This window comes from Saimiri boliviensis, chromosome 2 (genome assembly GCF_048565385.1).
Source record: "Saimiri boliviensis isolate mSaiBol1 chromosome 2, mSaiBol1.pri, whole genome shotgun sequence".
NCBI lineage: Eukaryota > Metazoa > Chordata > Mammalia > Primates > Cebidae > Saimiri > Saimiri boliviensis.
Window position 1 is genome coordinate 201985083 of NC_133450.1, and position 17220 is coordinate 202002302.

The 17220-nt window shown below is 39.3% G+C and overlaps 1 protein-coding gene across 6 annotated transcripts in view; it reads right to left on the reverse strand.

Moving 5' to 3' along the window:
* TMEM245 (transmembrane protein 245) overlaps positions 1-17220 on the reverse strand; it is a 105117-nt gene that overhangs the window by 21525 nt on the left and 66372 nt on the right. For all 6 annotated transcript variants that reach the window (XM_003925248.4, XM_074395139.1, XM_010335987.3 and 3 more), the window contains 3 exons: positions 12848-12970; positions 12562-12707; positions 557-657 (listed from right to left, as the gene is read on the reverse strand). In XM_003925248.4, the coding sequence (XP_003925297.2) occupies positions 557-657; positions 12562-12707; positions 12848-12970 (370 nt within the window). The remainder of the gene's footprint in view (positions 1-556; positions 658-12561; positions 12708-12847; positions 12971-17220) is intronic.

Genomic DNA, 17220 nt, shown 5'->3' on the forward strand with positions numbered 1-17220 from the left:
CCCAGTGTCACAGGTGGAACCTGATGGGAGATGATTGGATCACAGGGGCGGATTTCAACCCTGGGTGGTGTTCTCATGATAGTGAGTTATCATGAGATCTGGTTGTTTAAAACTGTGTATTCACCTCTCCCCTCTTTCTCCTGCTCTAGTCATGTAAGACATGCCTGCTTCCCTTTCACCTTCCACCGTGATTATAAGTTTCCTGAGGCCTCCCCAAAAGCAGAAGCCACTATGCTTCCTGTACAGCCTGCAGAACAGTGAGCCAATTAAACCTCTTTTCTTTATAAATTACCCAATCTCAAGTATTTCTTTATAACAATGAGAGAACAGACTAATATAGCAATGTTTTCTATGTGCTGGGTATGGTTCCAGCTGCTGGGGATGCAGCAATAAACAAACACATTACAAATCATATTCTGCTCCTAATATGGACTAGACTGGATTCAAGCCACAAAATTTAGTTTTTTACACTTGAGGAAGTAAACATTTCCTAAATGGCAAAATGGCTTAACTTTCCTTAAATAGAGAACACTGGAAGATATAACATGGTTGTTACCTGACGGTATGAAGACAATATTGATGCCAAATATAGTATGAGTCAGCCAGGTGTACAATCCATAGAAGCCAGCCATTTTGAGGGAAGCATCAAACACCCCTCTGGAATGCCCAAAGATAAAAGCAAAGAGTAAATAAACACAGTATCATATTGTGATTTAGAAAAATCACATGGCCACTTGATTCCAAATCTAGTAACAGCTTTAGTTTTCTACTGAACTGAGAATGCTGTTCTCATTTTATTTCAAAAAAACATAAAGACCTTACTTTAAATATACTTATTCTTTATATAATATGAAATGTTTTATTTTGAAATGTTTACTAAGCTATTCTTTACATTTCTGATGAAAAAAATAACTGAACTGAAATACCTTAAAATACCATATTCACTGAAATAATTCATCAACTTTTCACTTTGTGAAGTTATTTTCAGTTATTTCACCCCCAAAGCAAATGGAAAGAAAATTAAGTGTGAATAACATGTTTCCAAGGATACAGTTAAACTCTAAGAAACCCAGGCTGTGGCAAGCCCTCCCTTTTTGGAAACAGCCAATAAGGGATAGTGTAACTTGTATTTCACCAACCTTTCTTCTCTTTAGAAATGTTCCTACATTTCTTAAACTATGCAACTAGGCCTACAATGTAACATCTCTTAAAAATGCTATCAAAGAATGATCATTGGGGGAGAATTTATGGAAAAAAAATTACTAACTCCAAAGCCAAATCAGAGAAGAAAATACAAGAGAGAGAAAAACAGACACATATATTTGGTGACTAATAAAGGAATTCCGTACACGAAAATCTGCAATGTCAGGCGCTCTGTGTTTTTCAGTTGGAAGATTAGTAAGGCAGCACTAGTAAGGAGGAGAAATAAGAAACTCTTCAGGGAGCACACAAAGACGGCAATCCTTAAGTAATCTCAAGGCAGCACAAAATCATAAAAACCTGGACTCTGTGGGGCGGTGCAGAAGGGTGCAGGGAAAGCACCCTCATATGTTCACTACATAGGAAGGAAAAGCTGTAGCTGAAAAAGAAGAGACTTCAGCGGCAATGGTGACCTTGTACATGCAAAAGGAAACACCAAGCTTTTCTAAAGCATCCCAAAAGGTATACTGTTAAGAGCAAAGCCAAACGCTGTAATCTAGTGATTCAGTCATTTAGCGGGGTTCTGGGACATGGATCCATGGACCCAATTCTAAAACCTGCTTTGTCATCCTGACCAGTAGCTTTCCCTAGACAATGTCTTAAAGGTGCCATGACTCTGCAACAAGAACCCAGAATAATGTAGGATCAAAAATACCCAAAGAAAGGGAAAGACCTGAAAGAAAATACAAAGGATCTGCTCAACAACTAAACAGAGAGGACAGAGAAAAAAGAAAATGACAGAGCTTCAGGTTTTAAACCTGAGGGAGAAAGAATGGCATTGTCTCAAAGAAATGGAGAAGGCCAGAATGGAAGCGGTATGAAAGAAAGGGGGAGTTTGTTTAGTTTGGGCAACAGGAACTCAAAAGGGAGGATGAAAATACCCTAGAAGTAGCTGAAATAAGAGACAAGGCTTAACAGAATTCAGAACAAGACATCTGAGACGCACTAGAATAATCATAGAAGAGAAAAAACATCTTAAAGGGGCAAGTGGAAAGAAAATAGGGCCACAGGTTGTGTTTTCATAAGGGACCTAAAGACAAAGAAAAACCAGCCAGAGAGGTACCGAAATCATTTTGGTAGTAGAAGGAAAATCACTAGAGTGCAGTATTCCCAGAGACCAAAGGTGAAGGTAGGTTTTGAGGGGGGAGGAAATAATGATATCAGTGACCACAGAGAAAAAGTAAGGAAAAAAGTATAAAATTTGCCTACAACTAGGGAGGTCAATGAGGAAAACATATGATGTGATTTTTAACCTTATGTTACTAAAAAATATTTAAGTCAAAAATAAGTTGGCATCAAAGGTGCAACAAAATATCACAACTCAATCACCCCTCTGAGTGGCAACCAAACAAGGCTAATCCAGTAAGGACCACATGTAGAAAACAGCACAGTCTTCTTCCACCGCTGAGGACATTGGTTGCTGGTAACGTTCTCAAGACAACTTTTAAATGCGCTATGTATTGCTTGCAGTTACCAAACATATTCATGTAACTCAGTAAGGGATGATGAAGACAATATATTCCCCTCTACCTCATTACTCATGATCTGGCACACAAGTTTTTATAAATAAAACAGCAGAGAAAAATCCTCTTACAATTTACAAGAAGACAGTATTTTTTAACTCCCTCAAATTCCTAGCAACTTCTTCTTGTATCAGCTTTATTAAACTATGATTGACAAGTAATAAAACTCACCAATTTAAGCGTTCAATTCAGTGATTTGGATAAACATCCAAGTTCCATAACCATCATTATAATCAAGATGTAAAACATTTGTATCACCCCAAAAAGTTCCTTCATCCCCCTCCTATAGGCAAATCCTCCCTAAACTCTGGCCTCTGATGGCCACTAGATATGCTGTCACTATAATTCTGCCTTTTCTAGAATTTCATTGAAACACAATCATAAATTATATAGCTTTGTATTAAACCGTGGTAAAATACCCATGGCACAATATTTACCATCTGAACCATTTTGAGTGTGCAGTACAGTAGTGTTGAGTACATTCACATTGTCATGTAGCCTTTGGTATTTCTTTCACCTGGCATAATGCTTTTGAGCTTCAACACACTGCTGAATGTGTTAGTTTGTTCCTTTTAATTGCTGAGTAGTATTCCATTATGTAGATCTACCACAATTTGTTTATCCATTCACCAGATGATATGCATTTGAGGTGTTTCCAGTTTGGGGGTATTAAAAATAATGCTGCTATGAACATTTGTGTACAAGTATTTGTAGATATATGCTTTCATTTCTCATCTGTAAATACCTAGGAGTGGACATACTGGGTCATATGATATCTATTTAGCATTATAACTAATACTAGCTTTAATCTCTCAATTCAGAAAAAATTAATAGTACATGGATACCAAACCAGAAGCCACTACCTCCTACATCACAGCACATCTCCTCAAAGTATGAGGTTAAACCTCACAGTATTATGTGAGTGGATACTGGCAGGAAGAGCAATTCAGCTCATGAAGAGCTAAATAATAATGCATCTGAAGCTCCCAGTAACTGACCTAGTACACAGTAGATGCTCAATAAACAGTGGCTATTAGCAGAAAATATGCTGTGTGTGCACAAGAAAATACTACTCAGCCACCAAAAAGAAGGAAATCCTGTCATTTGTGATAACATGGATGATTCTGGAGGACTTTCTGGTAAGTTATATAAGCCAGGCACAGCACAGATAGACAAATACTGCACGATCTCACTTGTAAGTAGAATGTACGAGTTGAACTCATAGAAGTAGAGAGTAGGATGGTGGTTGCCAGGGGCTAGAGAGATGGTCAAATGGTACAAAGTTTCAGTTAGGATGAGTAAGTTCTGGAGAGCTACTGTACAGCATAGTGACTATAGTTAATAATAATGCGGCCGGGCGCGGTGGCTCAAGCCTGTAATCCCAGCACTTTGGGAGGCCGAGGCGGGTGGATCACGAGGTCGAGAGATCGAGACCAACCTGGTCAACATGGTGAAACCCCGTCTCTACTAAAAATACAAAAAATTAGCCGGGCGTGGTGGTGCGTGCCTGTAATCCCAGCTGCTCAGGAGGCTGAGGCAGGAGAATTGCCTGAACCCAGGAGGCGGAGGTTGCGGTGAGCCGAGATGGCGCCATTGCACTCCAGCCTGGGTAACAAGAGCGAAACTCCGTCTCAAAAAAAAAAAAAAAAATGCATTGTATACTTGAAAACTGGTAAGATTACATCTTACATGTTGTCACAACAAAAATGGTATGTGAAGTAATGAATATATTAATTAGCTTGATTTAACCATTTCACAATGTAACATTACATTACAAACTATAAATATATAAAATTTTTATTTGTTGCCTAGCTGGTCATGGTAGCTCATACCTGTAACCCTAAACTGTGAGAGGACAAGGTGGGTGGATCGCTTGAGAGCAGGAGTTCACGACCAGCCTGGGCAACAGGTGAAACCCCATCTCTACTATAATTACAAAAACTTAGCCAGTCATAGGGTGTGCCATTAGTTATATGCCAGATGAAATTTTATTTGACTTTGGGAGTAAATTATTCCTAGCAATCTCTGAATTTTAGGTTCCAAAGAACCATGGAGATGAGTGATAATTATACGCCCAGTATTATAGGTTATTTAACTTTACAATTTTAAATAAACAAACTGAAACTTTCTGGCATGCTATTTGCATGTGCATAGCACATAACTGTACTTTGCATGTAGTGTGTTATGTTAGTTTCCTGTTGCAGCTGTAACAAATTACCAAAAACTCAACTAGCTTAAAACATACTTTTTATCTTGTAATTCAGTCCAGAAGTCCTAAAACCAAGATGTCACATTGTTTTTGGAGGATTTAAGAGAGAATCTGTTTTCTCTTCATTTTTAGTTTTCTTGGGGTCTGTTTGTTTCTTTTTTTAAGGCTAGCTAAGTAAAGCAATGAGAGTAGAGAGGGAATGAGCAATCTGTAACTGGCTGTGATCATTTAGTTGTGAACATGACCACACTTGGACAAGCCTTTTCCAGCTTTTAAAAGCTGTCTTCATTCCTTGGCTCATGGCCCCAACTTCCATCTTTCAGGCTAGTAGTGTGGCATCCTCCAATCTTCCTCCATCTCTGAGCTCTGCTTCTATCCACATGTCTCCTTTATTCTGACTCTCCTGCCTTTGTTTTCTAATAAGATGTTTTTATTGAAATGAAGCTCATATAGCATAAATTTCATCAGTTTTACGTATACAATTGAGTGGTTTTTAGTATACTCAAAATTTGTGCAATTATTACCATTAATTCTAGAACTTCCTCCCTCTTAAAAGGACTTTTTTAAAACTTGTTTTTCTTCTTTCATTAAAAATAAATAAATATAGAGTTGACAAATAATTTTTTTTTTTTTTTTTTTTTTTTTGAGACTGGGTGTCAATCTGTCGTCCAGGCTGGAATGCAGTGTTGTAAGATCTTGACTCATTGCAACCTCTGTCTCCCAGGCTCAAGTGATCCTCCCACCTCAACTTCCCAAGTAGCTGGGACTACAGACGCACACACAACCCACTGTGTGCAAAGCACTGTTATGTGCTGTGTGTATGCAAGTAGCATACCAGAAAATTTTGGTTCGGTTATTCTACTTTGAGGCAGACTCTGGCTCTGTCACCCAGGCTGGAGTTCAGGGGCACAATCTCGGCTCACTGCAACCTCCGCCTCCTGGGTTCAGGTGATTCTTCTGCCCTAGCCTCCCGAGTAGCTGGGATGACAGGTGCATGCCCATGCCTGACTAATTTTTGTATTTTTAGTAGAAATGGGGTTTCACCATACTGGCCAGGCTGGTCTCAAACTCCTGACCTCATGATCCTCCTGACTCAGCCTCCCAAAGTGTTGGGATTACAGGCATGAGCCACTGTGCCTGGCCAGTTCAGTTATTTCAAATAACCTATAATACTGGACATATAATTATCACTCATCTCTAGGGTTCTTTGGAACCTAAAATTCAGATTGCTAGAAATAACTTACTCCCAAAGTCAAATAAAACGTCATCTGGCATATAACTGATGGCATGCACCATATAGTTTGAATGGGCTATCAGAAATCATTAATCAATGCAAGCATGTTACTTACAATCATAACAATGGAAAGATCATTTTCCCATTTCATTCTTTCATTGATTGATATCAACCAGTTAGGTGACATTTTTTGGATACTCAAATTGAGTAAGCACATCCCTGTCTTACTATCTATGAAAGTCATTCTGGTAAGAGGGTTTTTTTGTTTGTTTGGTTGTTTTGTTTTGAGACAGAGTCTCACTCTGTCGCCCAGGCTGGAGTGCAGTGGAACAATCACAGATCACTGCAACCTCCACCACCTGGGCTCAAGCGATTCTCCTGCCTCAGCCTCCCGAGTAGCTAGGACTTCAGGCATGAGCTACCATATCCGGCTAATTTTTGTAATTTTTAGTAGAGACAGGGTTTCTCCATGTTGGCCAGGCTGGTCTTGAACTCCTGACTTTAGGTGAGCTGCTCACCTCGGGCTCCTGAAGTGCTGGGATTTCAGGCGTGAGCCACTATGCCCTGCCTCATTTATTTTGTTGGGAGCATTCCATATCTTCCTTCTAACTACTTGAAACAATATAATTTATTACTGTTAACTACAGCCCTTCCACAGTGCTATATAACATTAGAACTTATTCCTTCTAAGTAATTTTTGTATCCTCTAAGAAATCTCTCTCTACCCAACCCTTCTCAGGCCCAACCTCCCTTGAGAGGTCACATCTTCCCTTCCTTGGCTCATCTGCCCTGGAGACCCAGCTCCACAGTATGTTATAAAGCAACCTGGCTGACATTAGATTTCCAGCATGAGGGGAACAGCCACGTTGTGCATTCAGCCCTAGAGAGCTGCTGAAGGGGCACAGGGGATGACCTGCTTATGTGGAATTCTTCCACTCTCCTCCTCCAAACTAGTGGTGAATCACAGACAGAAGCATACAATGACAGCATCACATTAGATCATCTGGAGGCTATGGCAGTAGTAAATATTAATTAAATATTTTTATACAGTAATGCATGGTTATGTGTCCTTGACAATGCCCAGTGATTGTGGATTCTTATTCTAATGCTAACTAAAAAAATAACCAAGAGGTTGTTTCAGTTACATAGACAAACAGTAAACATGTGTATCTCAAAACTACTTCCATAGTAAACCCAGTAAAGTGAATTTAGCAGTTTTTAAAGCATCGCAATGAGAAACTAAATAAAAGAAACATTTTTAAGGTAATTTACAGTGGAAACAAGTTTATGAGATGTATCTTTCATCAGGCAGGTTAAAAAAGGCATACATTTACTGTCTTATTATTTAAGAACTGCAGCTAATTTAATTTCCCCAAATATGCATTACGACATTTCTGCTTGTCCATTTCAGTGTTGGGAGAGATTTCTTTAAATAAATAAAAACACATTTTCTTTTCTTACAGCTTTATATTCTTCCTTACACATTTAAATATTGTTTATATTCTCAAATCAATGAGAATTTGTACTAAATATTTAATTTGCTCAATTGCTCAACATAAAAAATGGAAACAGTGATTTACTAAATGATCAATGCTGACCTTTTTTAATCCAAATACTTTTAATTCTCCAAAACTGAGAGGTACAGGTGGGAAGCATGTTCACTTTCCAAATGTGAATCACATGACATACACATTCTCTTATCTAATTCAACAGGATGCCCACCCACTGGCACTGAAAAGCTGTAATCCCAGCAAGCAAGAGCCATACCCGTGTGCATGCACTCATGTGAAAATATCACACACACTAAATTGCATTGAGGCCGTGACAACATGCAACTTAGTAATGTGCAATATCTCCACCAGAGCAAGCAGAATGGGAGCATCGGGGAAGAAGGGTGTGATGTACACATTCAGGAGACAACATGCTGCTAAAGAGAGGAAAATGGTCTGGGGATAAAGGATGCATGCCACTGACTCAAAATTTCATGAAATGAAAACCCAACTGCAAATGTATTCAACTGAGAAGAATACTTATTCAGAATCAAAACAATGATTAAGGTTCAAAACGTCAATGAGATTGTGATCATAAGGAAGCCACATATTTTGGAAGGCAAAGCTTCAAAAACAGACACTTTCAATGTCTGGTCATGCAATTAACCCTCAATTTAAATTCCACTTTTTACTTATTCGCAGATCATATAAATGAATGTAATGATTTCCACTTAGCCGCAACATGGATGATGATTAACGACTGATGCTTATAAAAGTTGGTATCACTGATATTTGTAGCCTAAACTGTACTCTGAGGATGTTATGTTTTCATAATCATTTATAAATTATAAATCATAACCATTTATTTTTTTCCCTCACAATCTTTTTCCATGAAGAAACATATTGCCTCTTCAACACAAACCTTCAGGATAAAAAATCCAACAGGATCTCTTAGAAACAGAATTCACTATCATCTTCTCCAGAGGAGAAAGCTCTTCAGAGGACTCTCTATAGAATCTGTACATTTTATGTCTTGAAATTGAGCTAGTAAAGAAACAGCCCTAAGAACTTAAACTGCAAAAAACTCACCTTGAATTAAAGCCTTCAATTTACATAACTTGATATAGCTTTGGTTAGAAAAATGGCTCAGGCCATAAACTGTTCTTTAGTCTTTAGTCTGTACCATATTTATCAGACTCATAAAAATCTATCAATTCTGAGAACCTTTAGATCAGGCGTCCTCAAACTTTTTACACAGGGGGCCAGTTCACTGTCCCTCAGACCGTTGGAGGGCCGCCACATACTATGCTCCTCTCACTGACCACCAATGAAAGAGGTGCCCCTTCCTGAAGTGCGGCGGGGGGCCGGATAAATGGCCTCAGGGGGCCTCATGCAGCCCGTGGGCCGTAGTTTGGGGACGCCTGCTTTAGATTATAGTTCTGGTACCAAAGGTCGTTAAAAATTTTTTCTGTATTTAAAATAAGGTGATAAAAAAACAAATGGTTTTTAAATCCCAGTATACTTTGGAGCCAAGACATGAGCTACTACTAATATATAATTAGTGTGTGCACTCCCAAGAAGGTAAGTCTAATTTATAAAAGACGGATTTCCTCATATCCCTGTAGATGACAGACCTCTTTCTAAACTCAAATTCTCTCTGGAGACAAAGACCTGAATTTCTAAGTCCCACTCTGCCTTTTTTTTTTTTTTTTTTTTTTTTTTTTTTGAGATGGAGTCTCGCTTTGTCGCCCAGACTGGAGTGTAGTGACGCGATCTTGTCTCACTGCAACCTCCGCCTCCTGGGTTCAAGCAATTCTCCTGTCTCAGCCGCCAAAGTAGCCAGGATTACAGGCCCCGGCCTTCACACTCAGCTAATTTTTGTATTTTTAGTAGAGACAGGGTTTCACCATGTTGGCCAGCTGGTCTCGAACTCCTGACCTCAGGTGATCCACCCACCTCAGCCTCCCAAAGTGCTGGGATTACAAGTGTTGTTAGCCACTGCACCCAGCCAAAGTCCCACCCTCTTAAGTCCAAAAATGTAACTCATGATCTCAGCTCCTCCTGAAAGAAGGCATCATAGTGTAACAGAATATGTGTTTTCAATCAGTTGAACGTAGGTGTGACTCACAGCTTTACTTACCACTGACTGGCAAACACGACATCTAGGAATTAAGTTTAAAACAAAAAAAGGTGGCATATTTGCTATGGAAAAAGGTGACTCAATGACAGACATTTAGAGGATGGTCTGCTCTAAGAAGGCAGAACAAAAGAAAACTCAAATGCTGTGAATTTGAAAATAGAAATATTTTTCCAAGAATAAGAGTAACAGTGAAGGTTACTTGAGGAAAATGGAAGTATCACCTTTCTTGAAGTTCTTTATGAACAAGGTAGATATTTTTCTGCAAGGCTTGGCATAAGCCACACTGACTGGAGAATTCCTACCAGCCTTTGATATGGCTGCTCCAATAGCTTTAACCTATTGGGAAGATAAAAGGTTAGCTTTCCTTTTTGGTAGAGCATTTGCAGAAGTTTTTTTGAGTCAGAAAAATATCACCTAGATAAAGAAAAGATAATCTATTGCTAGAATTTTTGTCATTTCATTTATTCAGTAAAGATGATAGCCAATGATCACATAGGACTTAAGAGCGAAGCTATAGCTGGTACTTCCCTCAAAACAGCTTAACTCCAAATGCTGTTACACTGGATAAAATACTCCCAAATCTGGAATCTTTACAGATTGCCCCCGTGCGGATACCTGAGGGCACTATACAGATGTTAAGAGCATTTTTTTTAAGAATCCCACTTGACAGCCAATCAAGGAAAAAAGTATTGGTGAAGACCTTACCCAGGCCTTGCTAGTAGGAAAAAGGGAGAGAACTTAGCAAAGTTTCTACATACATTATATTTTCAGGAGCATGCATCCTGTTTGAATGTAACTGACGTTTTTCTAACAATCAAAGTGAGATTCTCCCTAGCTATTACATGAATACATCGAAAAAATAAACCAGTATCAGTCAGATCCAATTATCAGACAGAGAAAAAAAAAAAACAAGATTTCTGTGGAAGACTAGTTCCAGACAATGGTATTTATTAAAAGCATGTGGAAACAGAAATGCCAGCCAAAGATTCACTACTCGAGATGCTTAAGACCACCTGGTCAACAACATATTAGAAAAAAGAGCTCTAATGGCCAATAGGAGGGTTTAATTTGAGATCAATTCCTAAGAAGTAAAAATGTATTTGAGTCTTGTTAATGAGCAATGAGGACAAGGGTTGGAGGAGGGGCTGAGAGAGGCATGCTCCTCCCTAAAGGGCCCTCCCTACCAGAAATGATGAAGAGGAAAAGATAAAGGAATCCAAGAGCCGTGACCTGGAAAAAGCTTACGGGGATGAAAAGTTGAAGAAGTGCATTCAGAAATCAAGTCTGTAAATACACGGATGCCAGAAGTCATGATGAAAGTTTCTGACCAGAACGTGCAGTGCATACAGAGCCTATGACTTACAGATAACCAACAATTCTGCATTTCCAGTACCCAATCTACCCCTTGCAGAGGGCACAGCTTGGCTGTAGGATAGAAGGAGAAACAGGAAGGCCACCTACTCTCCTTCTGGAGCAAAGCTAGAACTCGTGACAGCAGAGAGTTCTGAAAGAAGTAGGAGATGGGGGTGGTGGAAGTGGGGGTTCTCCTAAGCAAGTGACACGATGCTAAGAGCTAGTTTAAGATCCTGCTGATGGAAAGCTGATGGAGATAGACAATTACATCTTTGTAAATCACACATTTAAGAGGAGGTTATCAAAACTGCTTTGAATTTTTAATTTTTGTTTTGTTTTTGAGACAGGATATTACTCTGTTGCCTAGGCGAGGCAGTGGTGTGACCATGTTCACTGCAGCCTCTAACTTCCAGGCTCAAGCAATCCTACCATGTCAGCCTCTTAAGTAGCTGAGACTACAGGTGCATACCACCATGCCTGGCTAATCCTTTATATTTTTAGTAGCCACAAGGTCTTGCTATGCTGCCCAGCTGGTCTCAAGTTCCTGAGCTCAAGCAATCCTCCTGCCTCAGCCTCCCCAAATGCTGGGATGACAGGTGTGAGCCACTGTGCTCGGTCTTTTTTTTTTTTAAGAAACAGGGTCTTGGCCGGGCATGGTGGCTCACGCATGTAAATTCCAGTATTTTGTGGGGGGCAGATCACTTAAGGTCAGGAGTTCAAGACCAGCCTGGCCAACATGGTGAAACTTTGTCTCTACTAAAAATACAAAAATTAGCTGGGTGTGGTGGTGCACACCTGTAGTCCCAGCTACTTGGGAAGCTGAGGCAGGAGAATTGCTTGAACTCTGGAGGCAGAGGCTGTAGTGAGCCGAGATCACACCACTGCAATCCATCTCCAAAAAAAAAAAAAAAAAAAAAAAGAAAAAAAGAAATAGGGTGTTGCTCTGCCACCAAAGCTCCTGGGGCGCAGTGGTATGATCACAGATCACTGTAACCTCAAGCTCCTAGACTTAAGTGAGCCTCTGGCCTCACCCTCCCAAGCAGCTGGGATTACAGGTGTATGCCACCAAGTCCAGATAATCAATTTTTGTGTGTGTGTGTGTGTGTAGAGACAAGGTCTCACTATGTTGTCCAGACTGATGTCAGACTCCTGGCCTCAAGCGATCCTTCTGCCTCAAGCAATCTGAGTTGTTGGAATTACAGGCATGAACCACTGTACATGGCCTGAATATTTTTCTTATTAACAACTGCACTGTTCATATTTATCCTCTCAAAATGAGATACAAACCTTGAAAATACCAGAGTCCTTCACTAGTTTCACACTGAATATTATTAGGATGCTCAGACAAAAAATAGGCTTATTATGGAAAAAATTTCTGGGAGAAATAAAAATAGCATAAACCTTATCCCTACCTGATAGCTTCTTCCACAGACTGGCCAATAATATTAGAAGAAGGACCTGGCTGAGATAGTGGAGTCAGGCTTATCACCCACTTCACTGGCTTGTAGTACTCATCACTGGAACTTAACAGATAAAATAGTGTGGTCAGGAAAATTATCTGCAAAACAAAGGACAGTATCTCCTAAAAAATCGTATTTGGAAACTACAGGAAGACAGATATCTGCAACTGCAAATGAAACCAGAAATGTGCTTCAACTGGGAAGGAAATGGGATGTATACTTATCTATGTGGACATACCAGAGAGAGTACAAAATTGAGAAGGGCCGTCCCACTGTAGAAGAGGATGGTCAGGAGCGTAGTGACAGTGGTGAACAGCAGACTCACATTTCGGCTCATAACAACCCACAAAGACTCCAAGATCTGATGAGGAGAGAAAGCTGGATATAAGAACCAATCCTGATGAAAAAAGTGTCTACAGCCATCTAGTATGCTTTTAATACAATGTTTTAGTACCATGAACTGAAAAGCTAAGAACTGAGGATTATTTCAAAAGAAAATTAAAAAAAAAAAAGAACGACCCAAATAGTCATATAATCAATAGTAAGAAAATGGTGAATCCACATCAAATAATACAGACAGCCATTAAAAACATTTCTATTATAACGTGAAAAAATACTTTACAATATAATGCTAATTTTAAAAAGCAGAATTAAAACATTTTATATATAATTGGTGGGGCGTGGTGGCTCATGCCTATAATCCCAGTGCTTTAGGAGGTCAATGCGGGTAGATGTCCTGACGTCAGGAGTTGGAGACCAGCCTGACCAACAAGATAAAACCCTGTCTCTACTAAAAATACAAAATTAGCCAAGCGTGGTGGTGCATGCTTGTAATCCCAGCTATTTGGGAGGCTGGGGCAAAAGAATCACTTGAACCCAGGAGGCGGAGGCTGCAGTGAGCCAAGATGCACCACTGCACTCTAGCCTGGGCAGCAAGAGCAAGACTCCATCTAAAAAAAAAAAAAAAATCATTGTAGCTTTGTAGAAGTAACAAGCAGAGGATATAATAATGCATCACTTAATGATGGAGACACATTCTGAGAAATGTGTCATTAGGCAATTTCATCCTGCAAACGTCATAGAGTATACTGATACAAACCTAATGGTAAAGCCTGGCACAACATAGGCTATAAGGGACAACTTACTGCTCCTAAACTATAAACTCTGTAGCATGTTACTATGCTGAATATCACAGGCAACCACAACACAGGTATCTGTACATCTAAACATCTAAAAAGGTTCAGTAAAAATACAGTACTATAATCTTATGGGACCATGATTGTCTATGTGACCCATCGTTAACAGAGATATTATTATGTGACACATGTCACGACTTTACCTACAGGAGAATATGCTAGAGTACAACCTGTGGTTGTATTTATCTTGTAGGATCTTAAGTGCAGGCTATGAAATTTCAGTATGTGCTTTATTAGCTGTATAGCCCCCACCCTTGCCATTTCCAACTTAGACCTATCTACAAATAAAGAAAGCATCACCTCAATGACTTCATTAAATCACAATGAAAGCAATGAACAGACAGGGACAACAGCAGTGCTCTGAGACCAAAAATCTTTCTTGAGACAATAACCGGTATGTCGAGGTCTACTGAGTTCAGCTGATTTGTCACCTACACATTTACTAGAACCAGATATCAGGAGTAAGATTTTTCATATATATTAAGTATTAATAAAGGAGGTACAATATCTATAGCACACCTGCACATTTCATTTACGATCTCAAATCCCCTTATTACAGTATCTGTTCTATTCTTCCCAAGTGGACTATCCTTCGTCTTAATGAAAAACACAGAAGCAAAATGACCAGAAAATTACCATTACCAAAGGCCTTCCATTACCATTTCTAAAATGTTTCCATAAACTTCACAACAATGCCATGAGAGAAGAAGTGCAGATGATATTATCCCTATTTTGTAGTTACATAAGTTGAAGCTCACAATTTTTTTTAAAAAAACTTGACCAAGGGCACAAAGCTAATAAGCTGAACTAGATCTTAGAGCTCAGATGTTGTGGGACAGAACTCACAACATCTGATTTTTGTTTTGGTGCCCTTTCCAAAACAGCAGTTCTGGTTTTTGTCATATGTTCAAGTTATTCCATCTGTTCTATAAAAAGTCTTCTTCATTCCTTTCCTACTTCAGATGTACCATTTATAAAGGCACATTTTGTTGCCCTCACCATTTCCTGCAAACCTCGGCTCAGTTTCATAAGAGAACTCTGGCAGGCTGGTTTCATTTACAAAAACTCCTCACATAAAATCTTGAAAATGTTTCACAATGCCTACAAAAATATGCAAGATTGACTACTTGACCTCGTGGGATAAAGAATGAATGAACAATGCCATCGGTTCCAAGAAAAAAGCCAACAATGCCTTTCCTTGTGATTCTGACAAGCATTCTTTTTGCAGCTTCAGTCATTTTGGAATTTTTATTAAAAAAAATTTTTTAAATAGTCTCAGGCATGCACTCAGAGAAAATGCCTTGTGGTAATTCTTAAGAAATTAACTGAATAATTAATTTTAAACCAGTAGTCTCCAACAACAATCAAGTAACCCTTCTTACTTGAAAGAATCAACTGGAGAAAATAGAGGAAAAAACATCTCCAGAATATTAACTAAATCCTTAAAGTAAAGTGGTTTTAATTTATATGCCAGGCTAGAGAGGAGAAAATGGGTAAAGGCAGGCATAACAGCAAGGTCCATGAAACTCTGAAAACAGAACAGATTTATGCAGACAAAATATATCCCAACTCAGGCTGGGCATGCTGGCTCACACCTGTAATCCCAGCACTTCGGAAGACTGTGGCGAGCAGATCACTTGAGGCCAGGAGTTTGAAACCAGCCTGGTCAGCATGGTGAAACCCCATCTCTACTAACAATACAAAAAGATTAGCTGAGTGTAGTGGCATACACTTATAATCTGCTGCTCAGCCAGCTGAAGCACGAAAACTGCTTGAACCTAGGAGGCAGAGGTCGCAGTGAGCTGAGATCACGCCACTGCACTCCAGCCTGGGTGACAAAGTGAGACTCTGTCTCAAAAAAAAAAAAGGATCCCAATTAAGAAGTAGAAAACATGAGGCAGGTCTGGTATCACTTTATTCAACACTAGCAATGTAAGTACTGGAAGAACGTCAAAAAGAGCTCATTATGAAACATATGAAAAGCCCAAGAGACTTACTGAACCAACCAAGCAATGTGGTCATGAAAGGTGATCTCTACTGTGGATAAGAACTGACCAACAAGGCCTTGCCACCTCCAGTGGCTCTGTATCCCTTTACTCTGAGTCCACCGCTCACCAAACAACTTTTTGATTATTAATTTGGTTTCCTAGTACTTATTAAGAGCCATCAGCCCACCTTCTATGGAGCCACTGAAGGAGATTCAAAGGTAATAGTTTAGAAAAACAGGAACAGGATATTGCTGGGATACAGAGGTCTAAATAAGAGAAAATGCGTTTCCTGGCAGAACTGAGCCACCTCTGGCTGCCTCAAGAGAGTCCAGAGGGAGCCTGGGGTTGATGGTCCACATGAGCTCTGCTATCCTTCTCTAGTTCCAATCTTTATCCATCTAAAAGGAAGGGAGATGAGTCCGGTGACCTCAAAACACCATTTCAACTCAGCCACTATGCTTCTAAATACAAAAATAATTATTGTCTGGGCACTGTGGCTCATGCCTGTAATCCCAGCACGTTGTGGGGGGTAGGGGCAAGGTGAAAGGATAGCTTGAGCTCAGGAGTTCAAAACCAGCCTGTGCAACACAGGAAGACCCCATCTCTACAAAAAAAATTTACAACTCAGCTGGATGTGGTGGTGTATGCCTGTAGTTCCAACTACTCAGAAGGAAGAAGCAAAAGGATGAAACAGAAGGATGGCTTGAGCCCAGGAGGTCCAAGATGCAGTAAGCCACAGTTAAACCACTGCACTAGTGCCTAATGTGCTTCTCTTAATTAGTTTAGTTGAGGACTTAACACCATACTAAGTTCTAAGGTAGTGATAAATGAGATTCCTTCTACCTCCAAAAACTTAAAATCTAGTCTGGAAGATAGGGTATAAACACTAAAGTGTCGAAAATGGAAAAAGAATGTAAAATATGTTCAGCTATCAAAAGAAGGGTGAAAACAATAAATGCAAAGGCAGTTTGAAAGTAGAAAAACCTCAATGTGTTCTGAGATACACTGGGAAGATTTCATGAACAAGACTTAATTTAAGCCACCTATTTACAACAATATCCCCCCAAAATCCTAACAAAACAAATAAAAATGTAAAGGTATGAGACTAAGAAATGTTCAGTTCTCTAGAAAATGAAATACAGTTTGAAAGATAACACAATATTATATTAAAAGTCTGGCCTCTGTACCAGTGAAAGATGAACTGAATTTGAATATCAACTGTTATTTACCATGCTAACTATTTAACACCTCTGAGCCTGTTCTTTGTTATTAAAATGAAGGCAATTACACTAGTTTTGCAGAATCACTGGGAGATTTAAATTAGAAAATATTAAGCACCTAGCACAGTATTTGATACAAAAACTACTAAACAACCATCTGTTCCCTGAACTATCCATTACTCAATGTATAAATATGTTTAGGCATAC